The 27,128-nt window shown below is 33.7% G+C and overlaps 2 protein-coding genes across 3 annotated transcripts; one reads left to right on the top strand and one right to left on the bottom strand.

Moving 5' to 3' along the window:
* Positions 1-697: 697 nt before the first annotated feature.
* LOC148617869 (uncharacterized) lies at positions 698-27,128 on the bottom strand. 2 transcript variants are annotated; one of them, XM_088585484.1, is made up of 4 exons: positions 27,055-27,128; positions 5,684-5,801; positions 2,476-2,589; positions 698-1,227 (listed from the first exon to the last, which is right to left on the bottom strand). In XM_088585484.1, the coding sequence occupies exons 2-4, from the start codon at positions 5,792-5,794 to the stop codon at positions 1,147-1,149; spliced, it is 306 nt and encodes a 101-aa protein (XP_088441610.1). In that variant the 5' UTR covers positions 5,795-5,801; positions 27,055-27,128; the 3' UTR covers positions 698-1,146. The 2 variants fall into 2 exon arrangements, with proteins under 2 accessions (XP_088441610.1, XP_088441611.1); XM_088585485.1 differs by lacking the exon at positions 27,055-27,128 and adding an exon at positions 26,960-26,978.
* LOC148617870 (uncharacterized) lies at positions 10,261-21,213 on the top strand. The gene is made up of 2 exons (XM_088585482.1): positions 10,261-10,474; positions 18,659-21,213. The coding sequence occupies exons 1-2, from the start codon at positions 10,432-10,434 to the stop codon at positions 20,620-20,622; spliced, it is 2,007 nt and encodes a 668-aa protein (XP_088441608.1). The 5' UTR covers positions 10,261-10,431; the 3' UTR covers positions 20,623-21,213.

Genomic DNA, 27,128 nt, shown 5'->3' with positions numbered 1-27,128 from the left:
AAACCCATTCACACCTTCAAACAGAAATCAACACAATTGATAATGGGTGCAGTCCGTGTAATGAGAAGTGTATGGATGCACTCTAACCTTCTTGCACTCAATTACAACATATCGGGGTACGAATAGGTAACGGGCATTTTTCTAATTAATTTCTAAAATAGGAGTATTTTACAGCGTGAAGGAGAAGGGCTGTAATTTAAATGAAGGGCCTGACTGTACATTATACTTTACCAGTAAACTGTACAGTCTGATAATGACCAAATATGCATGTGGCTTTTTAATGCAATTAAAGATTTCTATTTCATGTTAAGTTACGATATGCACGAAATATATGTACCACAAACCAATCCCTGTAAATTAGTTCGTGCACTTGATTCACACTAATTTGTTTGATAATCCGGAAGTGAACCTGAGCCAGACATTGCTGAAGAAGTTCATAAATATCAAGAAACTTTGGTTAATAACGGATCTGGTGTGATTTTTTTAAGTATGTATGAACGCAGTCGAAATCAATATCTTTCTTGTTATTACTACATGAAGATAAAAATGCAGGTTTTAAGATATGATTTGTATGTCGCCGTAATCAATAGGCTTTTCAAACCTGTAATACAAAAAGAGAAAAGCAGATTTTGATCGATTAACCCCTCAAATTCGACTCGTCTTGTATGATATCAGACAAATACTCACAACATTGGCGTCTTCTTCAAACATTTTTATATACATTACAATTATGATGGAGAAATATGACAAATGATGTTCAGTGCAGAAATATGTACGTGTAAACGACAAAGTAAATAATCCACAAATTCCCGAATTTGATGGAATGTGCAAAAAAATCAAAACAAATGTAGGGGTGATCATTGTCGCCACTGTCCATTTTCGTGAGCCATCTGTACAAAATGTTGATTATGTTCATAAATGCTACAATGATCTAGTTTTGGACTGTAAGTGTATTGTCTTCAATAATCCATAATCAAAATACAGGTATTTCTAATAATTCCTTTCTCTCATTTCATGAATTACAAACACTGGTCCAATGTTTTTGCTTGAATTCAACTTTTGTTTCATTTCATTTTGGCTTCAATGGACTCCATTTTAATGTTTCTAAATGTTCTGATTTCAAAGATTATGTACTTTACGTCACTTTTATTGCGTTTGTGCTCCTAATTTCTCGAACTCTGCGACGGTCTCTTCCATTTTGATTTCTGTTTTAGACTCCACTTTTGTCTATAAAAAAAAGATAATAAAAACTTTCGCGGAGCGCAGCATGATACGATCCCTTAACAGTTGGGGCAAGTGTGGACACAATATTAACTTTTGATACACTTATCAATAAGCATTTTTTGTGGTGAGGCACCTTTGGCCCCAAAAACTCATAAATTATAAGAGATACAGATGTATCTGAAACCTGATTGGAAAATATATAAAAAATACAATAAAAAATCGAAACCGGGAGCAAAACTGAAAAAAATTATATTTTTGGGCGAGGCCAAGTTTTGTACCCTTTCAACTACAAAACAATAAAGGGTAAGTCTACTCAGTAAAAAGTTTCAAACAGAATTTCAAAAGGAACATATCGACATCTGAATCATAAAAATCGGATCAACAATGAGCTTTTTCTATCACTTCTAATGATAACATCTATTTTCCCCTTTTAGCACCTTATTTCCAGAAGAGGTGGATCAAAAAGCCCCCAAAACTACAGGGCCCTCCGCCAAGTCCCCAGGAACAATGTAAAAAATTACAAAAATATTGGATAAGTTTATTCAAGTAATCGTAGATAAACTAAAGTTAACGGACGCCAACGACGATGACCGAAATTTTCGCGGTGGTTTAAACGATATATACGATAAAATTGAAAAAAAGTGTGTGTCTCTGTATGTGAGTGTTTCTACTCAAAATTTATACTACAGACATAAGAGGAACAAGCAGTTTCAGAGGAAATGCATTCACTATTACTAACGGACGGACAGACAGAGGTGAAAAGACGTACGTGTTAATATAAATGCACACGAAGCAATCCTCTTAAAATGAAAGAATCATAGTGAATATAATCACGCTCACATACTTATTCACTTAAAATACTTGACACAAAGGCCAAAATATGGTCTACATGTATCATTGAATATCGTGAAAATGAAGCAATTTTGAAGGTAATCAGACAAAAATGAAGGCGCTAACACTAAATCTAGACGTTTTAGCTACGTCATCCTAAAAAGTGGTTCGCCTAAGCGGATTTCTGTGGAAGCCAATCAGATTTAAGTTTCCTATGGTCATCATGTTGCTCCACGATTATGTTAAATATATCACTTCGACGCTTAAGAAATATATACAACCCTTATGTGTCAGTGTAAGGTACAGAAATCATTAATTTTTATAAATGGAGATTCATCGCTTAAGGGGAGATAAGCGGAAATTGAAACTCTCTAAATATGAGATTTCGCGCTTCTTATCTCCCTTCCATAAGGTGTTTACCTCTATTTTGGTGATTTTTTCTGGCTTCTTTTTACCATCCCCAATAACTTCTTGTTTAAGTTCGTTGAACTGGGAATCTAACGCTTCAGTTTTAATTCGGTTGGTGATATTGATCTACAAATAATATATTCAAATGGTAACTGTAGCAGCACCCAAAGGAGATCTCTAGATCTTTATATACCGTTCCTGTGCCTATTTAACCAGAGGCATTTACTACAGGGCTATCAAAATATTTAATAAACACAAATGGTTGACACATTGTAAAAAATCTGCTCACGGTTTTGATTTCGTGAAGGTTTAAGAATTTTAATGTACATTTCAATAAGTTCAAATCATTGAAAAGAATTTCTTAAACAGAATATGAGATGCTAAGAACAGCTTTAAAATTACGGTGGCGGATCCAGAGATTTTGAAAAGGGGGTTCAAGAAAAAGGCTACCTTTTGCTCAATTCTGCACAAGATTTACAAAATTTTCCCCTTGGAATCCCCTGGATCCACCACTGACTTTAGGATATCGGTTGTTCCCATAGGATGGCCACAAGAAGACTTACATAATTTCAAAAGCTGCTTAAAAATACTTTCAATGAAATATGCAAAACACAACAAAATTAAAGTTTTGTTTTGTCTGCAAAAACATATGTCTCCCCCGTCCCGCAAACTGGATCTTTTTACAGTATCCACCATGTCCAAAGGTCAGTTTCATAAAATTCTGTTGAGAGGTTGCAGAGAAGTTGCGCTGACCAGTTCAGTAGTTTCAGAGGGGGGTTCAAAATTTCCTGGTAACATGCACAACTACATACGATGTTCTTGCAACTTACCACGTTTCGTAAAATTCGGTTCAATAGTTTCAGAGGAATTGCACTGACAAGGTAATTTATGAGGCTTTTTGGCAAATTTCTGAGTTCAAAGGGGTATAACTCCAACAAAAATTAGGGATCAAATTTTCCTGGTAATATGTATATCTACATATTTACATGCTCTTGCTACAAACCAACTTTCGTGAAATTCTGTTAGGTAGTTCCAGGGAAATTGCACTGACAAGGTAATTTATAAGGACTTTTGGAGTTCAATGGAGCAAAAATTAGGGGATCAAAATTTCCTGGTAATATGGAAATCTACATATTATGTTTTTGCAACATATCACGTTTCGTAAAATTCGGTTCAATAGTTTCAGAGGAATTGCACTGACAAGGTAATTTATGAGGCTTTTTGGCAAATTTCTGAGTTCAAAGGGGTATAACTCCAACAAAAATTAGGGATCAAATTTTCCTGGTAATATGCATATCTACATATTTACATGCTCTTGCTACAAACCAACTTTCGTGAAATTCTGTTAGGTAGTTCCAGGGAAATTGCACTGACAAGGTAATTTATAAGGTCTTTTGAAGTTCAAAGGAGCAAAAATTAGGGGATCAAAATTTCCTGGTAATATGGAAATCTACATATTATGTTTTTGCAACATATCACGTTTTGTAAAATTTGGTCCCATAGTTTCAAAGGAGTTGAGCTGACAAAGCAATTTATGAAACATTTTGGCAAATTTCTAGGTTCAAAGGGGCATAACTCCAACAAATGTTCGGGGATCAAAATTTCCTAGTGATATGCACAACTATATATATGATGTTCTTGCTCCATACCACGTTTCGTAAAATTCGGTTCGGTAGCATCAGAGGAGTTGAGCTGACAAGGTAACTTACGAGGATTTTTGGCAAATTTCCAAGTTCAAAGTGGTATAACTCCAACAAAAATTAGGGGATCAAAATTTCCTGGTAATATGCACAAATACATATGATGTTCTTGTTAAATACCAAGTTTCGTAAAATTCTGCTCAGTAGTTTCAGAGGAGTAGTGCTGAAAAACTTTGTGACGGACACACGGACAAGCCAAAAACAATATGTCTCCGCTCCCCACTTTGGTGGGGAGACATAACAATAGTAAAGAGCTAATTATGGGGCAAAGATTCTAGTGAAAATCAAAAGAATGTAATCAAGGACTAAGACCAGACTGGCATACATGGAAAACTGGCACACACAACAAAGAACATAAAAAAACAAAATAATACATACAAAGCAACAAAAATAAATGAGCAAATGGGACTCCACTAAAAACTAATACAAGTCTAATACGTATAAAAAGTCATGATGTATATTGTGATATAAAAACTCCATACACAGGAGCTGAAGGGACGTTGCCACAGATACATGTACATGTATAAGGTGAAAAGGAAAACAAAAAAGATATTTTTCGATTCATTTTTTTCGCGAGTTTAGTTTAAGTTCGGGCGAAGTTAGGTACCCCATAAAATCAGTTGGGCAATGCTGAGGATAAAACCAAAATACGAGAGTGAACTAATACGTTTTAAATGACTTCACCAGAATTCTAGAATGCGACCATTAATAAACTTCATCATATATTTAGTCGTAATTTATACAGCAGTTTTGGATGTCTAAAACGTTTGACCCGTATCAAACATTGTTACTTCACACTTTATAACACCCCTGTAATGCCCTGTATCACATAGCGAAACTTTATCGCACCCCTGTAATTCCCTGTATCGCATGGCGAAACTTTAACGCACCCCTGTAATGCCATGTATCACATAGCAATACTTTATCGCACCCCTGTACTGCCCTGTATCACATGGCGAAACTTTATCACACCCTTGTAATGCCCTGTATCACATAGCGAAACTTTATCGCACCTCTTTACCGCATCCCTAGACGGAATCCTCTATTATCTAACACCCGAACAGTTAGAATATCCTAATACTCTCATACGTATAGTGTAAATGTACGATAAAAATGTCTATTACTTGGCAAAATCTGTGTCGCATGCCCTCAACCATTAAAAGCCTTCGGGATGATGCAGCATGTGATACAGATTTTGTCCTATTATTCTCTATATGGGAATAGGAATCATATGCACATTAAAATGGAGTCAACAGGTCTGTCAGTTCTTTCTTTTGAGGTGAGAGGTCCTTATAATGGATGTTGGATTTGATCCGCAAAATTTACGGCTACTGAAAAATAAAAAAAAATGTCAAAGATGGATGCATTTCATTTTCATTATGACTATGGTATGCTGATTGTAAAGACACTGTTTCAATGTTGGTGCATACTGTACTAAAATTTTAAAATCTTATTCGAAGGAAGTTGGTGGAAAATGTGTGTAATCCAAAACTTTGAATTTCGGCGTTCCTCGTACTTACATGCTTCAAATTTGTTTTAATTTCCTTAGGTTTGTGGACACCGCCATCTTGGACTACCTTATTCTTTTTCTTAGATTTAGGTTTTCTCCCTTGTTCTTTGGACTTGGCCATTGCTCAGCTGAAATATAAGATCGAAGAAGAACTTTATATATTGATACTAAATATTTTGTTTACGGATATATCACAATTAAGAAAAAAAATCTACCTATTACACCAATTGGGCTTCTGTATTTCTTAACCTTGTAATAGCGGAGACTTATTAAAATGTGTTAAACGTTTTCCAGTTGACCAATGTAGCACAAAACACCTTCTGACAAGAATTTTACGCTTAAAAAGATCTTCTTTAAACTTTTGTAGAAATGGACATTGCCTATCGTATATCAAAAACCTTGAAAGTAGATGTCAATTTTCAAATTATCCAACTTTGATAAACATAACACTTCATAAAAAAAGTTTAAAGAGGTCTTAAATATGTTTACACGAAATGTGAGGAATAGCATGATTAACCAAAGTGATATTAGAATTTTCATGGACACAATAAATGTCCCATTAAAATTAAAAAAAAATATTTTCAATTGTAAGACAGAGTAAGCTAAAAATCGTCAATACAAAATTTCATTACATTTTACATGCATATCGAATAACTAGTAATAATGCGCTCGTCTAGCGTTTCAAGGAGTCTTGAGAAAATGAACTTCTTACATAAAACAATGGCATCGAACCTAAGGAAATACAATATACAACTTCACATTTCTACGGCAAATCTATCAAGACAGTTGATAACTTTTATAACTATTTTTCCTTTACTTCAAAGCAGGAAATCGATTTGTAGGTCATAAAATCAGCTATTGAAAATCAATGAAAATTATTAGTACCCTTCAAGGCCCCAATTAAAAGCCCTCTAATATATCAACCCTATACTGGACCCCAATCAAATAAGATTTGTAAAAGTATCCTCTTTCAGTTTTGGTATCATTAGAATTTAATTTACAACATTAAGACGACAAAGGTTGTGACAGAGAGGTCCCAGTTGGCTAAACTTTGAGTATAATCTTCATTGACAAAAATATTGAAAGTAAATATTTGAACAACAAGAAATTTAAAAATTACACAAAAAAAAAACGTTTAGTTTGCGGTGGTCTGTAATCTTAAAATGACATGTCTTTTGTGAAAACTGATGAATCAACTCATTATAAATATTTTTACAGTGAGTATTTTAGACTTCAAAATATTTTTTTTCTTTTGGATGGCCATGGTATAGACACAAATAATCTTGCAATGCGCAATAAATTAATCCGCCATTTGAGAGAATGCTATAAAAACCTGCCTCCAGTCAAAATTCAATATATTTGGACACAAAAAACTAAGGTATCCTTTTTCTAGTGAAACTCCCGAATATTTTATTCATGATTTAAAAAAAAAATATTGTTAACTAAGGTATCATTTTATTCCAATTATTCAGGAGAATTAAGATAAAATATTTCGTGTCTGACAGACAGACGGATGGGCATCGCAAAAAAGAATGCCTCTCCATAAAAAAGGAATATAATCTTGGTGAATTATTTAAAGTCGAAGCGCCCCGTGCTGGTCCGGGTGTCAAAAGCAGCGCTAAGCTTGTCGTAAAACACGACTAAAAAGTGCTCAGAACCATGGCCGGGGGATTGGCCGCTCTGCCTACAGCGCAATTGGGTTGTGTGCCCCAGATGGTGGACATGCTAGATGCTGGGGTCGCCAGGCCATAATATGGAAAACCTGACCGCAAACCATAGTGGCGCAACGTGTTGGGAAAGATGCCACGTTCCTTGCACGTTAAAGAACCCTGCTGTGGTATTCCATCGCAGTAGGAACCTTTGCGCTACACTATAGGAGGCTAAATTGTCCGATTCTACCCACGTCTCCCTATTTCCAGTGGCAATCGAAACCAGTCTACGTAATTGTCCTTGTGTCCTATTCTATTTTTATCAATTTAAATCGAAGATCAGAATTGATATAGCAGTCGCCAGAGTCTTTAGATTTGTAAAGCCTGATAGCATCTGCAGTTATCGTACACTACCGCAGGAAAATAGTCCCACTGGCATACCCCACTTAAGTTCAAATGCAGATAGTTAGGCCCACTTTATGGGTATTTCTAATACATCAAATTTAATTCTATGTTATTTACGCCAATAAACAAACCCAATAAACAACAACTTTATCGGCGAATTAAATATGCTGATTACTTTGGTTTGTATTAACCATGATCCAATTAAAAATAGTTGACCTGTATCCTCTTTTCAGTACCTGTTGCCTATTTATTTTTAGAAGCATAAAAACATATTATGCTTAGCTAGAAATGAAAACCCTGCTTATCAACTGAGAAATGTAGCTAGTTTAGAGGAACATGTATTTAAGGATATGATTTATTTCAATGATTGTGGCTTAATTTTGAATGATTTAACAGACAGTTTCGATATGAAGGTCGATAAATTGAATTTGTGTCATCTTTCCTCCTTGAATAACTTCTGCTTCGTTTGATTTTCATAAAAAGACACAGGACAATATATGATTTGAAAAAGGGTATTTATTATAAAATGACGAAAACTAAGTATCAACAGGACATCAGCAAAACACAACTACATATACAGCGATTTACAATAAGTCTAGAATAACCTGAATTGTAAAAATACTGAACGTACATAACTAACCCATGAATAATATCTGAGCTGAAAATAAAAAGTGAGGGGCAGATAAATTGAATATCGACCTGAAAATTTAAAAACTGGGAATGGCCAAAAGTACTTAGTACTTCAAATATGCACTATGTCGGAGAGTTTTGTGTTTATTCATCTAGGTGTTCCATGGAAACCGATATCGAACTTGAATATTACGCGAACTGGTGCACTGCTACGATTCATCAAGAATTTTGGTGTGTGTGTGTGGTTTTTAAATATTCTTCGTAATCAGAATGGTGAAATTAAAATTAAAACAAAGAGTTCAATATTAACCATTTATAACAATAAGCATGTGTCACGTTTGAATTCGATCCTCGTACTATCCATTTATCTCATATTTTTGCAATTTGACGATTATTTTAGGCGTAAAAATTCAAACGATAAATGTATAAATTGATTCAGTACATGAGTACTTTGATTTATTTCATCATCATTACATGTTCTCCACTGTGTATAGCTGAAATATTGCTGCTCTGGCGTTACACCCGAACAATCAATCAACCAATCAAACTCGAATCAGGGAAGCCATTTTACGTCAAAAATTGCTCTAGTATTTTGACAACATTACGAAAACGGCGTTAGTGTTTTAACATTACTATGACACCAGCGTTGCATGGTGTCAACAAGACAACAAGACGAAACTGTATTACATGTAGTTCTTTAAAAACACGACGTAAACGGCGTTGATGCTTTGACAGCAGGATGAACACGGTGTTGGTGCTCTGAAAACACAACGAAAACGGAACTGGTGTTTTTAAAATAAATGAAAACGGCGTGTTTTGAAAATAAATGAAAACAGTGTTAGTGCTTTAAAAGCACTACAATAATGGCGTTGGTGCTTTGACAATACGACTAATATGGCGTGGCCTCTGTGGCAACTCGTCTTGACAAGTACATGTAGAGGAAATAGCCACAAAAAAAGATGCCTCTTCCGAAGATCTGATTTACAACGTATAAAGAGTCGGGGTTTAATTCTAAGTGTGACAGAGGACTGGTGCAAAAACTTTGGAAATAAAGACTCAACATGAACCCTCTACGGAGGAGATTTACCATGATGGTGACTAAGTTTGAAGTTGATTTTTATGATGTTAGTCATGCTCAGCAACAGTCTTAAAGACGACCATACTAATGACAAGTGCTATTTGGCAATACTACTAATCCTCTAATTCAAATACAAAGCGCATGTCTAAAAGTTTGAAGTGAAAGGATTTTGTTTCCAGTTTGTAATGTAACCAGAACAAATCCTACCAAACTAGGGAGGGAGTGTAAATATTACCGGCTTAAAGTGTTCATTTAAAGAATTTCACGTTGCACTTAAAAAAATCCCATAACGTTACAAACTGTCATTAACCTTTTGACATTAGATCCTGATAAGTTAATGCCCCGTTTAAAATTTCGACCTCAACACTCAAATTCATTTACTACTACTTCACATGCGAGATGTTGCCTCATTTCAGGGGCTCATTTATTCGCATACACAGCCTCGTTTAAAGCAAACAATACATGAGAACCATTTCATTTCATTGCTACAGTGAAAACTATCCAACGTAAAAACTTAATGACATTATTGTTAAATTAAGTGTAGTTTCTACCAATAATTACATTTTTATAGCATTTTACAACTTTTTAATTTCCTTTACACTTCAAACGGAGAAAGGGGGTAACTTAATAACTTATCACGATAATAAATACCCCGTAGTAAATTCTAAATTACTTTCTGTCAAACGAAGTTAGCTATACATATATATATACCACCCTTTATCACATTTTAAATGCATGAATTCATACCGCTGAACTCGAAATTTTAATGGTTTAATTTTTTAACCTGTAAAACATACAAAACCACGTGACCATAACACCTATTTCGTTGAAGGTGCAGATCTGTAAAATGTCGCTCGGCTGTATATGCGATGCAAGGTGATTCACGAAAAGTTTCAAGAAACAAATAAATTCAAATTGGATAGTAAAAATTAATTCTAACGAATATCATGGACTAAAATTGCAATGTGATCTTGCTTCCTGCAGACGAGAAAAACAATGATTATTTCAGCGCTATTTTCCATATTATCTTTTTCACTAGGTAAGTCTTCCATGTATTTCTACAATTAATTTTGACTGCTCCAATTCATTATCATTAATATCATCTGACATAACATATATTTCCTTTGTGAACCCGTGCAAGATATTAATAATTATCTGTAAAATTAGGTCAGTAGAAGTAAAAACGAAGGGAAAAAACGTACAAGTTTAAATCATTGAAAGCCTTTTAATTTGATGAGTTTTTAAAAAAAAAATAAATTACTACAATTCAAAAGACTGAAAAAAGTTGCTTTTAAATAACATTGCTCAACCTATAAATCATAATTAGTTTTCACTCAGAAGACACCTCACATTTTCCCTTTTTTCAACCATAAAATATAGTAGGGTTACGTCTAATTTGGTGAAAGTTATACTGTATTTTATTCAGTAATTTTAGATACTGGCACTTGCATTCAGTCACATTGAATATTAATTTCGGTAAATTGGACTTGCATATTTTTATTCAATCATTGCCTTAAATGGCATTTATACTTATGAAGTATGTAAAGGACGAACGGACTTGCTTACAGCTCCGATAAAAGTAAATGAGACGGACAGACGAAGTTTAGCACAGAAATGACTGATATAATAGAGTCACTCGCTGATCATAGTTTTCTCGCTGTCCATGCATGCATCTCACATGGTACACGATTTTCGCTAGGATCAAATATAAAAGCATGTGCTAACAGACGAACGTGATAAGAACCAAGGGCGACTTCCTTGAAAAGTTCAATCCCACGCAGTGCACCATGCACTCCTCCCCAGTCACACATAGCCCATTCGATAATATTTCGTTCGGTATAAATTTATCAAGCCAGTTGATCACAAAAATGTAACAGACGGACGGACTTAACAATGATGCTGAAAAACATCATTTACATACAGTATTTACTTATACTGAATAGAATGATATTATACATGTATCTGACTAAATATAATTTCTCATTGTCTATTGTAATAAATTATATATGATACACAGGATCCAGCGGTGGACCAAGGATGAGTGTCTTTTTCGAAAAACTTACGATTTTTTTTTCTCGAAATTTCGTGTTATTTTAGGCAACGATTAGCAAATAATTGTCTCGAATGCCCTTTTTCTGGAATCCCCTTTTTGAATTCTATGAATCCGTGTCTGCTGTCTGATAGTAGACGTTCGATTTCACTTTGATCTCTAACGAAGTCCGTTGGTAAAATAGATAAAAACTTTACTTAAATCTCATACCACCCTATCTCTGATAAAGCATGTTTTAAGTAAAAGCTCTTGCACTTCTCAAAGAGGAAAAAACCCAAGGGCGACTGTTACATAATTGAGGTGCACGATGATCCTCACAAGATAACGTGTCTGTTTCAAAACAAGTGCCCTTTGACTTATCCCGCGTAAAATGTCCCCTCGAAGAAAAAAACATCACTTTTAAAATTAATATCAAAACAATCTATCTCTAAAAGACACCTGTAGCTATGTGGGGGTGCATTAAATTTGCATAAATGGATGTGAAAATGCATGTCTTATGGCTTTTTCTCATCTTGTAACATGTTTATTCACACGTTTTATATGAACATCTTAATGTCATAAATGAAATGTACAATACCCCCTGTCAATATATTTCCATTTACTGATCAATTAGTACATACATGTTTCTGAAATATCTTTTTTAATGAAAAAAAATATCCCAAACCGAAAAATGACTTTCGGGAAAGAAACAAGTCAAATGTACATGTATGTTATCCAATGAAAATTAAAATACTGCCAGATAAATATCAGTTGTTTAAACTGATATTAAAGCAACCTGGAACATTTGTTGTTCTTTTTAACCACGTATAAAGAGGGGCTTGTGTCTTTAAAAGTTATAAAAGCTGTTTCGAAGGGTAAAACTAAGTCTCAACGAGCAAGGTCACAGGTATAACTGTACACAAGTACACATACATATACCACAAAGAGCCGGACGTTCTCTGCTCTTACTTCAAAGTTCGGGCACGAACTTTTACCAAGGTTAAGAATCCTATTTTTTCGAATATTCTTTCAGAGCGGTATATACAATACACAAATACAGTAGGATACATGTAAAAGCTATACTTAGTCTTTCTAAATATTTGGTTCCCAGGAGGGCGAATATACACCAGACCCAATCTACCGAATTCACACATAAGAACTAAGTTAATCCATGTAGGTTTTTTATAAAAATCGAAAATATATATAAGACTAGCTAAGTATGTGAATGTACAAAATGTGTTATTCTGTAACTCGGGCGGTTTGAATGATTGGATGGTTGATTATGGTTAAACGTCCTTTGGCAGACATTTCATACATTTCAGGACGGGAACGATTGACCAATCGAACCCTGCTTTAAACTAGACTGACACGCTTAGCTATAGAACTTAAGCAACATCCCACAGGTAGGCATGCCATTCCACTCGGACACACTATTCTGACTCTGAGCCTACCAGTCTTAAAAACGTGCACCCCCCCCCCCACACACACACTCATGGCGAGCACGCTACCCTGAGACCACCAAGGAGGCTCAAATAGTTAGAAAATATATGTTCATTGCCAATCATAATCTAACACGGGAAGACAGACTGTCAGAAAAGCAGTTTATTTCAAATAATGGTCAGGTTCATGTTAGATAACCGAGACTTTGGCCCAGTCAAAATTTCTGTAGTGAAATACCCTTGATTTTTTTCACTGGCACATACCCATAAAGTTCAAAATATTTGTAATAATGTTGGATTTCTGTTATCGTTTTTGCGAGAATTAATCAAAAGTGTGCTTTATGATGCAAACAATTAATTGCACCTGACAAGCACTTTGTACAAAAATAACTTTATTTATGCATATTCGACTATTACTCATGCTTTTAATTAGCGAGAAAATTGCGTTTTGTGTTAAGCAGCGAAGGATTTATAATTCGTTTGATTTGAGTAACAGTTAATAAGGCTAATGTTACCAATAAATTCCTACAAAGAAATTCTCAAGAAAGTTTTTCACAAAAATAGGCAACTGCACAAGATAATAAAACCATATCAAAAAGACTATTATTCCATATCAATTAGGTTTTTGGTAATTACAAGAGTACATATATAAATTCACGATCACTAAGAATATTAATATCCGACCTTCAACCTTCAATTTTTCGAAAATACATTTTCTTGACCTTATAATTTAGTTATTTTCAATTATTTCGATAACACCAAGCGCATCCTCAAGGGAACGACCATTTAAATCCAAAAGGAAGTGGGCTAGCAAATTTCGTGGGATCATAAAATTTATTTTAGAAATTAGATCGGGATAAGCCGATTATTTATTTCCATTTCACCGTATAAGGTAACTGGGCTGAAGTGAACTTTTTCAGGGAAAGACAATATTTAATTCCAAAAAGTCTCAGCCCCTACCACCTCGGAATCAAAATACTAGTCGCTCCATATAATTTATTTTTCACGACCAAATACGTTCAAATACATTGTATATATATTTATGTAGTTTGCTTAAAAATGAAATAATCATCACGGTAGACCATTATCCTTGTTATAGGGGACGTGAAGGACAAAAGGACGAACAAACATATCACTAGTTCCGTCCTCATTTTTGAGTATATACACATGTATTTTATCAGATTTCCCATTCTAACTTTCTACAGTATCATCACGCTCTCAAAACATCCATTTAAACCACGTGAATGTCGAAATTGTTTCTCCCGAGAATTAAAATAGTTCCACACTTAAAATTAGACAAGAATAATAAAATGTGAACAAATTTTTACGCTACATTAGCAAATTAATACATCTTGACAATGAGACCTACATGCTAGCTGACTTCGAGACCACGTCCTTAAACCCTTATTGGAAAGGTCTGCTCGATTCTATACCAACACAATACGGTCTGAAAGAATTTCCCATTGAATTTATAATCTAGATCTAATGTCTCTAAACTGTATTCATCTGTCAAGCTAAAATATGTCACAAGTCGGGTTTTAAATATACGATATTACTGCACACCGCATTAATTCAAGCCAAAGTATACAAAACAATCTGCCAAGTTACATTGTGATCAGTACAAAAGACGCGTTTTATCTTTAATCACCATATAATTTTCGCGGAAAATGGGCTGCTTATATTACCAAAAGCCAGTTACAAATTGAAATATATATAATACACCGTCACACCTTGAATTTGAGATCCAAAGAAAGATTGCAATGCAATCAAACTCAAAGTGCTCCGGGAAACTTGGTCCCAAAAATTTAAGATAATTACAATAATATGTACTCGACACATTTATTAAGTGATTAATATTTCATATCAAAGCTACATGTAATCATATCTATCATGTATTTACAGGATCTCTTCTGTCACTTTATGAAGAGTTTTAAATGAAACATTCCGTATAATAACTGATCATACACGTACGATGATTTATGACCAGAATGTTCTCTTAACAATAGTCAACACCTGGTACAAAAATTGGTGTTGAAATTAGTTATTGTTAATACGAAAACTGACCGGACTCACAAAATAGATAATTGAATATTTTAATGGTTGAGCAAACTTGGGCTGTAGTCCTTACGTCAAGTTACTTGGATTTGAGCTGAAGTACTACCCATAAAAGTGGAAGGTGTAGAGATGGATAATGGATGGTAAAGACGATTTCAGCAGAAGGGTAGTAAGAGACGACAAAAGGGGTGGACTGAAGATAAAATGGTTGGGGTAGACAACATGAGGAGAAGGATCGAGATGTAAAGAGGGGAGGGAACGATTGAGGGGTAACCCCTTTCCACCGAAAAAAAAATATGAATCACATGGTACTGTCGTTATTAGAAACTACTGACCAATCGTGACAATGCACATATGTACCCTCCTTTTTGAGCTTCCTTGAAAATCATTTCTTTGTGCAGCTTATCTTAATAGTTCTCCCATAAGACACCAGTTTGATTCATCTATTGCTTTGTGCATTTAACAATAAGATAACTAAAAAGTGCTGTGCAAAGTGCGTGTAAAGTTGCAATATGCTTTATGCATGTAGCGGATTAAAAATTATATGTATACTGTCATGCATCAAAAATGCGCATTTTGATTACATGCATGCAGACTTTCTTTCGGAATGTCTGCACGGTTACTTTAAAATGCTAATTTCGATAAGGAAATTTCCGAATCTTCTCAACAGAGAAACGTAGGTAGAAGCCATTCATAAAATTTAAAGGGACGTTCAAAAATTTGAATGAAATACTTATCTGAATTGCAGGATACACGTTTTATGTGTACCTAAATCAGTTTGAGAACAAACATTACTACGCCGTCACAGGGTAAGCTTTGCATACAAAACAAGTTTAGCATTTAAATTTCTTTTTCAACCACTTATTTATTACGCAAGAAATGATATTTTCTTTTGAAGGGAACATAATCCCGTTCGCATTAGCATAAAAAAATGATGTTTGAAGAATAATGTCTAGGTGCAAATTGAAACGATATTAAAACCCATCCTAGGTAATATATGTCAATGAATTTACTGGGGCTCTAGATTTAAAAAGAATCAATGTCCTGTTTCACCGACTTCCATAATTATATAATAGGAACATGTATGCTTATAATTTTGAAATGCAATATTTGCGCAATTGCATATTTATTTATTCAACAGATTTGTCCGTTTCAAAACTGGAACAAGTCACTTCCGTCATCCGTCATAAGCATTGAAACTAAAGCAGTATCTCCAGACATTATTTTCGATGCATATGTAGACAGCATTTATCAAAATTCTTTGCTGGTTTCATTATTATTATGAACACGACACTTATCTTCACGGGTCAATTAACAACATCCTTTACGAAATGAAGATTTTCGAAAAATCATTTTTTCTCTCTGCTTTTTCAGATCCGTTTCATCAATTGATAATAAATTTCGGCTTCAAACCGAATTCAGAAAATGCAGAAAGTACTAAATGTACTTGTTTGGAACGGCAAAATGCACCTAATGGTCGCCGTAACGTATTTCGAGACTCGCTGTAAATCCTACAGTCACTTGAGAACTTGAAACAAGCCTCAGTGTCGGTTTCTAGGATACCGGAACAGTGCTTCTCGAACTAAGGACTTTTCCTTATTTAAATGGCAGATAACGTCCTGGTTGAATTTACTGAGCTTAGTATGGGTACTATAAAAATGTTGGTTCTTCTCTTAAACACAGACACTCCATAAATTGTCGTCATTACATGACAATTTAAAACATATATAACAGTCTCAGATTGGGTTCCCTATTTCTGGTCAAACTTTTCAGTAGCAATACCAAGCGTTTTTAATGGATTTTATGCAAAATAAGGCAATAACTTATTGGCGTTTATTTACTGACTCATAGCAATAATATTATCTGAAATAAATTTGAACTACTGAGAAGTAAACTATTTATCATATGTATGTAATCAGTTTCCCCTACATTCCGTTTCGGAGATCTTTAATATAAATGAGGAAACTAACTACCAGTTATAAATAGTAACTACAAAACCATAACAAAAACGTAAGTTACTGACCACAATAACTTCTAGCGTAGTTTGAGCATGTAGACCCTCGACTATATAAAAGCCAAACAAATGAAAAATGTACACAAACTAATCAATCAGACGAAGAAAGGGGGCTTTGATATTTCAATTAATTTGTCAATTCGCTGATACAGACTTTACAAAGTAAACAAGTTAACTTTTTTGACATTGAGAAAGGGTCTTCAAACGATAGATAGAACTCCAAATAACCCAACTATAATTTAGACTATGTGGGAATTTTAATGCTACTTTATAACACGGTTTATCTTACTTGTCAATCACAATTGCTTCTTTTTGCGTTCATTTAGGACGGGATCAGAATATATTTTATAGTTAATAGTTTATCACATGCAAAGAAAACATCTGAGTTGATAACGGAAGCAAAAGATGTGCAAGCATATATGTTTCAAGGGTTGAGAATCGGAGCTTCGTTAGTATAGTACATGATCACAAGATTGGGTTCGATTTTTTGCGATACTATAGTGGTACTTGTTTTCGCGATTTGTGGTTTTCAGACATTTTCGCGAATATTTAAGTTTGCGTTATGTTGAAAGTTAACATATACTAAGCGCATTATATGCATATTCGCGGGTACTTCTTTTCGCAAACTATTACTGATTGTGGATTTCGTGAAAACAAAAACATCGTCTACATAAGTACAGTTTCAGAATTTGGATTCTGCTCAGACCATCAGACCAATCCGATATCACTACAGAAGATAATCACGCGTTTATCTAATCACGACTAGACTTCAGTTTCTTAAGTTCTTCCAGATGACAGAAAATAAACGCCAAAAAAGTGACACAACACGTTCAGAAGTTGATACAAGAAACATGTATCCCTAAATGACTTTACTTTGTGTGGTTTCGGTTCGCTGTCAGTGTTAGATTACACGCATGTACATGTAATTCTGTCTTTACCGAGTTGAAAATGAACCTAATATTAATAATTCAAGGCGAGATACAAACAATATACAGTAAATAAGTTCAATTGAAGTATTTTTGACACCAATGATATCATTATACATATTTGTACAATATCAAGAATCCGACGAAGGCGTCGTATGTCGCTTATTTTCTCATCTGCATACATCTTTAACACATCTTAAATAACCGTGAACTGGGACAGCAATTTTATATTAATAAATGTGGTCGGGGAAATCTAAAACCATTTAAAGTTATTGGTGTGATGCAGCGAATCCAGATATTAACAAGAAGGTTGGGGGAGGGGGTAAAAAGGGGCTCAAAACATTTTTCAAGGTAAATATGAAAACAAAATATGCATAATGTTCACGTGCGTTTAACTTAGCAAAACAATGAATAACGATCGCCTGAATATAGCTGAAACATTGCTGCTCGGGCTCTAAACCCCAACAATCAATCAATCAATCAATATAATAACGAATATAGCGAACTTGGTTGATTGTTTATTCAATTATTTCTGAGTATTTGTTAAGATTTTAGCATAAAAATAATATACCATATTAAAAAATCTCCCCAGCTGATCCGCCCATAGTATATTTGAAAGATTTTACATATATATAACTTAATAAAGCTAAATCAGAATCATATCATTTAATGCAGACAACCTTAATGAAATATCATATTTAATTTTGACAGCCAATGTACTTCACGTTTTTAATACTGTTCATTCTCTTATTAATTTCAGTTCTTGGTCTTCCAATCAACTTCAGATTTGAAGATGCCTTCCACGAATTTTGGAGGACAAATAAATATCACGGAGCACAAGTCGGAGTTTTGGTGGACAATAGATTAGCGTACACGAAGGCATATGGCAAGGGCCATGACCGTACGAATATCGAGTTGTTGGCAAGACATCCGGTCTCGGCTATTTCGAAAGCCTTCACGTCAATCGCTGTACTAAAACTCATCGATGAAGGAAAACTTAATCTTTCATCTATAGTCTTCGGTGCTGAAGGACTTCTACCGGAAGTGAAACCTTTAAAGAAAAGTCACATGGACAAGAGAATTTACGATATCACTGTCGAGAATCTTCTTTTCCACACTGCTGGTTGGGATTATGTTCATTCTGATGTTGCAGACCCAATGCTAAGCTCAGAGTTGCTTAAAAGACATGCAACACTAAAAAATATCAGTCAGGAAATACATTCAAAGGGTTATCCACAAGAGGCCCGTAATGTGATAAAGTACATGTTGTCAAGAAAGTTGGACTATACTCCAGGAACAAAGTCGGTCGTGTCGAATCTAGGATATGTCATTCTTGGCAGAATTATAGAAGAAGTGTCTAGTTTTCCATATGAGGATTACGTTAAACGCAGCGTTTTGTTCCCATGTGGAATGATGCACACACGCATCGGAAAAGTCCATAAATGCAAACACCACGATAATGACCCCGCTTTTAATTGCGAAGTCAGTTCATCGTTTGTAGATGCAGCGCTCGGTTGGGAATCGAACATGTATGATTTAGCAAGGTTCTCACTTTGCATTGATAGATCTGAAGACTTTTCGATTGTAAGTGACGAAATGGCCAAACATTTACGGTCTAAACCAACTTCAGTTCAGCATAGTGACACATGGATGGGTGCTGGGTTTTATGTTAACAACAAAGGGGCGCTTTGGATAGAAAATGAACGTTACACCGACGATGTTTTATTCTATCACTCGCATCCCTTCAAAATACATCACGAAGGCAACAAGCCCAAATCTTGGATCGTTCTGTTGCATGGGCAAAATTACGCCCCAGTTAAACAGCTTTTGCATGAAATGATACGTGACGAAACAAACTGGCCAATGGGCAACCGATTGCTTGATGACGTAGCTGATGTCACTTTGCAAGCAGGGAAAACAAAGCGAATCGTTAAATACGAAATAAATGAACATCAACTTAAAGCATACACAAATGCGGTTGCCCTTTTGCGGTTTGACATCACGTGGGTGCATGGTCATATGCATTCAAGGTCGACCATATTTACAGTGATTGCTGAACAGAAGGCAATACCGATGTACGATAAACTCATCGTTGAAAGTGGTTTGAGTGAAAAGCGATTACAAACACAGAAACTGCATCTTGAAAAATCAAATTATAATTTAACACTTTTGCACACTTACCGAAGTTACTCCCATGACAAGCGTGCTGTATTTTTAGCGATTTATCGCAAACATGCATATTCTAATACCACGATCATTCGTTACGGGGAGGAGCATTACACTCAGCCGTACAAGAAATTACTTCATTTATTCGAGGAAAGGGGATTTTATCCAACATCACAGTCAATCATACACAGTGGATATGATGGGCTTGTCTCGTTTATACTGGAAGAGGACCTTCATTCGAAAGACAAAAAACAATTCAAGTCATACTGCGAAATTGGACACCACCGGTTAAACAATTTGGTTATGTCCAGTTTTCGACATGGTCGTCGTCTTAAGTATCTCGATTCTTCAGACTATTTTGGCAAGCCAGTATTCTCTGCCATATTCATCAAAGAGAAAACGAAGAAAATGATGTTCAATAGCAATATTGATGAACCGGAGCTTATGAATCTCTTAACTGATCAGCAATCAAATGGCTTACTACCGACTATAATAGTTGGCTACACAGACAAATTCGGAAATCTCAAATATGCGGCGTATCTTGAGCCTCCGAAGTGATTCTTAAAAATGTTTGTGATCTGAAAAATCACGCTGTGGTATGACATTCCGAATGTCACTTCAATAACAAACTCGGATTATCTCTGACTTTGCCAAAAAAAAATGCAAAATTTTTATTTGGTCTTTGTTGCAATCGAGTAGTTGGTGAATATTTGATGTGTGTGACGTCATGACGACGAAGGGGCAGCTCGAAAGGAATGCTACTATTAATTTTTTTTATCCCATTACACGTAAATAATTACAATTCTACATCATACATTAAAAAGAAAGTTCGCTCCATATATAATCGTAAAAGTTAATTATGTACAGCAATAATGTGACATTTATTGAAATTTTAGATGCGTTTTTGTTATAAAATGGAATCAAATAACTATTTACTTCGATATATAGCTCTGCAAGGCAGTGCAAATCAAGCAGGTTTATGCTTTTTGTCGGCTTTAATCTACGGAGCTTTTTATGTTTAAGCTTCAGAAATATTTCTCGACTTTAAAGCTGCTCTTATATTAAGTTTTGAATGTGTATGTTCTATTCCAAAGGTCGTTTCAAATCTGTTTTTATTGTCAATAAAGATATAGTTTTGTTACTTGTAAAGTGTGTGTTATATATGTTGAAAGAACATTATGATGTCTAGAGCTTTCTTTGGAAATTTACAGTAAGTTAATGACAAAGGAGAATGCCTGGGATCGCTGCAGAAAAAAGAAAATCTTTCAGTCTGAACAAAACCTTAGTTAAATCTTAAACAAAAAGGTCAAAATTTTCTACTAAATGAAATAAAACAAATACAATCAATCTCTCTCACAACATAAAGCCAAGAAACGGTAACAAATTTATATAAAGATGATTTGGGACCAGCTACAGCCTACCCTGTAGTGTGAGGGTTTCCTCGTCATTCATTGAAGACCCATGGGTGGCCTTGAGCTGACATTTTTCATCTCGGTGGGGTTGTTGTCTCTTTGACATATTCCCCATATCCATACTCGTTATAATTTGAGTATAACTACGGCAAATTCAAGATCAGTGCTCCCTTTCCGTTCGGGGACAGGGTTAAGGTTTAGTGTCAAACAAGAGGCGTAAATGGTACTATCGTCGTCATAACTACCTCCTCAGCGGCACATCCTGTACAAATGTCTGCATTTGCGCCTGGTATACATGAAGTCCAAAATAGTAAACTTCAATGAATACCCAAATTTCAGTAGATGTCTTGGGTTTTAATAAGTTTTTTGGGGGGTTCTTTAACTGTACTTTAGATAGTGACGTACATTGCAAGTTGTCCAAATGTCTATTATATAACTTCTTACTCGTATGAGGCAAGATACACCAATGCCAGTAACATGTGCATGTATACTGAATGTTTTTTATGTCCGTGAATGCTTACGCACTTCTACTATATGTATACATGTACGTGTCATTCAGTGGACGACACATACTTTTAAATACGGGAGTCGGACCATACAAACATGTAGATAATATTTAGATTTGTAGGATAATAATATTTAGTAGTAAAACAAAGACGTTGAGAAAGCAAAAGCTAAAACATCCCAACAATAGCTTAAAAATCCCAACTACAGCTGAAGAACTCCAATTATAGCTTTAACATACCAACAACGGCTGAAAAATCCAAGCAGAAGCGAAAAATTCCTGACAATAGCTAAAATATTCCCATAATAGCTAACACATCCAAACAAAGCAAATATTAGCCCAAACAAGATGGTTAAAATCATCAACAACAACAGCTAACACCATCCTTACAACGGTTTAAGCAACTACAAAATCTTAGACATTTCAACAATAGCTAAAATACACCAACAATAGAGCATGCAGAAAACTCCGAAAATGGTACAATGGATAAGTTAACCAACGCGTTAATCGTGAAAAATTCTACGAGTAGTCTACCACATGTACTTAGTCTTCATATTTACAACAAAGGAGTCTCTAGAACGTCCAAGTATATTTTATATGAAAATGAAAACGAAACTCGAAAATTAAGAAACAGAGCGGCAACAAAAACCAACAACCAATCAATAAATGAAAGAAAAAATACAGAAAACGTAACGCTCCGGACGCCACTCAATAAATTAGAGACATGAGTAGGTCTGTCGATTGTAAGATTTTTTTCTTTGTCAAAAATAATCTGGTCTAACTTGTACAAAACATACCCAACTGACTAATCTACACATACCCGTTAAGACAGAGACAATTCTTCATAAAAATATTTTTTAAAAATTCATCTGACAGACACTGCGATTTTTGCAAAGGTTGGGTTTCGAAGATATCATATTTAAACACTGCAGTGAATTTATAATCATAAAAGATTAAATCGTTAAGAAACTGTCAACACATTGCGGTTCTTTATAAATAGGCACTGCAGTAACTCAAAACTGTACATTTATCGTATACAAGATTGAACCATTTGCAAACTATTATGTGTGCAGATACAATTAATCATTTTCCGCATTACAACTGTTTATACCATACGATGATGCTCCAGAGAAATAGTTGGCATGCATGTCACGTGAATGCATTAAAGACGACCAATATCTTTCATACGTCATTCAAAACCATTAAAAATTGAACTATAATTTTCAAGTGGTATTCTAAAAAATTTAAACAGAAGACACGATTTCATGGATTCAGCATAACGAAGATCATAGAGAAGTCAAAAACTTCAATGGAAAACCATTGAAATTGGACAAGAAATAAACATTTGCTATTTTATAGTTTTGTCACCGGCCCTTTCTAAAGAAAATCAATCCAAACGGCTTTTTGTGATACTGTATATAACAAGAATAAATATATGACAAAGAGATAACAATCCCACCGTGATGAAAATGTCAGACCAAGGCCACCCATTGGCCTTCAATGAACGACGAGGAATTTTAACCATCATACCGCAGGGAAGACTGCAGTTGGCCCCAAAACCTCTTTCTATATGCAGGTACAGCGCATTAAATCAATGACACTGATATTTAAACATCAATAACAAAATAAAGCACCAGTTTCAATATGTCTGTTTTTGGTATCTTTAGTTATAAGCCAGCAAAGGTGGCGAATATGGTATATATATGGCTACTGGAATCGATCATCCCTACCACCACTTCCAATTTTTCAGTGTTAAAATCATTTAAGATACAGAGGAGGTAAGTCATATTTGAGCAGAAGCACTTTCATATTCGCCACTTCGAATACTATATTTTTAGCATTTCATTGCTAGTGACACTGTAACAGTCTTAATTAGTACTAAGAGAGGTAATTTATGTGTCCGTACGAATACATTTGTACATTCCATTGACGCGGGGGTGGCTGCTGCCTCTCCCAACTACTGAGCAATTATTTTTGTGTAAAAAAAAATAACAGAAAAAGAGAAAAATACTATGCAATGAAAGAAATTGAAAACACAATTTATTTCATGATTTGAAAAGTCACCTATCCAATTAGAAAGGACACCCAAATTTCATTTTCTATACCCTTTGTTTGTATGGATGATACAGAATGAAATAAGGACAAAAATCTTGAACATAATTGAAAGTACATAATTCTTTAGTTGTGTGTACTGAATATTTAGTATACAAATATACAGTGGTAGATCTGGAGGGGTGCAGGGGGTTGGTACTCCCTTTTAATTGGAAAATTTGTCATTTTCATGTGTAAAATTAACAAAAAATAGCAAATAATGTCCATGCCAAAAAATACTGTTTACACTAATGTTCAAGGCTAACTCTACCCAATAACTTCATCATATGCAGTAGAAATAATTTACAAGTCTTTTCTTATCAAAAAAAAAAATCCTTGTAATAACTTTTAAAATACAGTGAATGAAAAATTGTCAAACATAAGAAATGAGCAGTAAAGCTGTAAAAGCATAAAAAAACTTGAAATAAGCAAAGAAACAACATTTATATCTATGGCAAGGCAAAGTGGACAAAAATGAGTGTTTTCTAATATAAAAAAAAAATGATTTTTTAACATTACAAATTCATTTTTAACATTACAAGTTGATTTCTAATACTACAAAACCAATTTTAATATTAAAAAATCATTTTAATGTCAAAAATGCAATTGAATTTCAAATATTGAAAAACAACTTTTAAATATTACAAATTGATTTTTTAACATAAGAAAATGGACTATAACAAATATAACAAATTCACTTTCTAATAAAACAAATTCATTTTCTAATATCACAAATTCAACATGTAATATTACTAATTGTGTGATATTTTAAAATATTACTAAATCTGGAATTTGTAATGTAAGAAAATGAATTTTCAATATTACAAAATGAATTTACTAAAATAGTTTTCTGATATTAAAAATGATTTTTTAATATTAAAAAAGTAAGTTTTCCAAAAATAAGTGTTTTCTAATATCAAAAAATAATTTTTTAATATTACAAATTTATTTTCATATATTTTCAAATTTGATTTTTAATACTACAAAACCCTTTTTAAAATTAAAAAAATATTTTTTTAAATATTAGAAATTGATTTTCTAATATAAGAAAATGGATTTGTTGTATTCAATTACGATTTTTTAATATTAGAAAATCATTTTGTAATATTGAAAAATGTAAATGATTTTGCCATATTGAAAAATGATTTTTTAATATTACAAATTCATTTTCTAATATAACAAGTTCATTTTCTAATATTACAAATTCAATTTATAATATTACCAAAAAAAAAAACAAAATCATTTTTTAATATTAAAATTTTAATTAAATTTCTAATATGAAAAAAGGATTTCTTTTTTATTAGAAAATGGATATTCAATTACGATTTTGTAATATAAGAAAATCCTTTTGTAATATTATAAAATGTAACTGGTTTTGCAATACTGCAAAGTATTTTTTTTTAATATTACAAATTCATTTTCTAATATTACAAATTTATTTTCTAATATAACAAGTTCATTTTCCAATTTCAATTTGTAATATTACCAAAAAATCATTTTTTAACATTGAAAATTTAATTGAATTTCTAATATAAAAAACCGATTTCTTTTTTATTAGAAAATGGACATTCAATTATGATTTTGTAATATAAGAAAATCCTTTTGTAATATTAGAAAATGGGACTGATTTTGCAATATTGCAAAGTGATTTTTTAACATTACAAATTCATTTTCTAATATTACAAATTTAATTTTAATGTTACAAAATGTGTGATATTTTATAATATTACTAAATCAGGAATTATTTATAATATTAGAAAATTTTTATTATTACAAAATAAATAATTAATATTTAAAATATTTTCTAATATAAAAAAAAAATATATTTTGAAATATTAAAAATTTATTTTCTAATACTGCAAAATATTGAATTTGTCCACTTTGACTTGCCATGACATCAGTGTAATATTTGGCAAGTTCACATGAACAAGTCCTCCATAGCAAGAATTCAATCAATACTAAATTAAATCAGACTGAAGTCTTTAAAGCTGCTGATCTCAAAGATTCTCTGTCACTGATTTTGGCTTACATTCATACCACGACTGATACGTTATGCCAGAGCTTGCCGAAACTACGCAGACTTTTTGTATCGCGCTAGAATTCTAACAAATAGGCTTCTGGAACAGGGTTATGTTGCTACAAGATTGAAGTCATCACTACAGAAGTTTTATGGTTGTCATCATGAACTCGTGGATATTTATGGTGTATCCATCTGCACTGTGAAAACTGATTTATTCAACGGGTCATAGTTTTCCTTTCCTCGTTTTTCTACCCCGGACTTGACTTTTTATGTGCAACTCAGGTCCATGCTCCCAGTTTTTAGTGGAGTCCGAGTTGCTCATTTGCTTTTGTTACTTTGTATGTATTATTTTAGTTACTTCATGTTCTTTGTTGCGTATGTCTGTTTTCCATGTCTGGTCTTTGTCCCTGGATTACATTCTTTTGATTACCGCTAAAACCTTAACGGTAAGGTTAAGGTTTTAGCGGTAATCAAAAGAATGTAATCCAGGGACTTTCTTTTGTATTTATAAATCATTTATAAATATTTATAACTGAATTCTAAATATTAATAAATGAATTATAAATATTTATAAATATTAATAAATAGACATTTTTGTCCACTTTGGATTGCCATATATATGACCTATATATAAGTAGTCTTGTAACAAGCCCCCGTGCCTGAATCGGAAACTGGGTAATGTTCAACGCCAAACGATCATTTCATGTAAACTTCCTGTTCTCATACAAGCAAGAAACACAATAGGCTAAATTTCGTCCCGTATCGGGTTTTGAGTCTTCGTTTTAAGTGTTATAGCGTGATAAGGGAGAGAATTCGTGTCAACTTAATACATTTTGAGTTAATAAAGACTTAAGAGTATATAAATACCTCTTTCGGTTCCATTAATATATGGAAATAAAAAGATAGGAGTGAAGTGCTATGACAAATTGAATGACCTTGTTGTATTGAAACAGAAGACTTACCGGTGTGCACGTGGAAGACAAATGTACCTATAAAACTGAAAACGACCATTTGACAGCACGCAAGAAAAGGTATG

This window comes from Perna viridis, chromosome 5 (genome assembly GCF_037379345.1).
Source record: "Perna viridis isolate PV_CMFRI_1.1 ecotype Kerala chromosome 5, ASM3737934v1, whole genome shotgun sequence".
Lineage (NCBI taxonomy): Eukaryota > Metazoa > Mollusca > Bivalvia > Mytilida > Mytilidae > Perna > Perna viridis.
Note: the sequence above shows the minus strand (reverse complement) of the source record. Positions and strands in the feature narration are given on the sequence as shown.

Bases quoted from the DNA above. Each gene is read 5' to 3' on its own strand.
- LOC148617869 (XM_088585484.1), bottom strand. From the start codon at position 5,794: ATGGCCAAGTCCAAAGAACAAGGGAGAAAACCTAAATCTAAGAAAAAG. The intron at 2,590-5,683 runs GTAAGTACGAGG...TATTATTTGTAG, and splicing joins TTAAAACAAATTTGAAGCAT to ATCAATATCACCAACCGAAT. The intron at 1,228-2,475 runs GTAAACACCTTA...TTTTTTTTATAG, and splicing joins AAAAAATCACCAAAATAGAG to ACAAAAGTGGAGTCTAAAAC.
- LOC148617870 (XM_088585482.1), top strand. From the start codon at position 10,432: ATGATTATTTCAGCGCTATTTTCCATATTATCTTTTTCACTAG. The intron at 10,475-18,658 runs GTAAGTCTTCCA...TATTAATTTCAG, and splicing joins CATATTATCTTTTTCACTAG to TTCTTGGTCTTCCAATCAAC.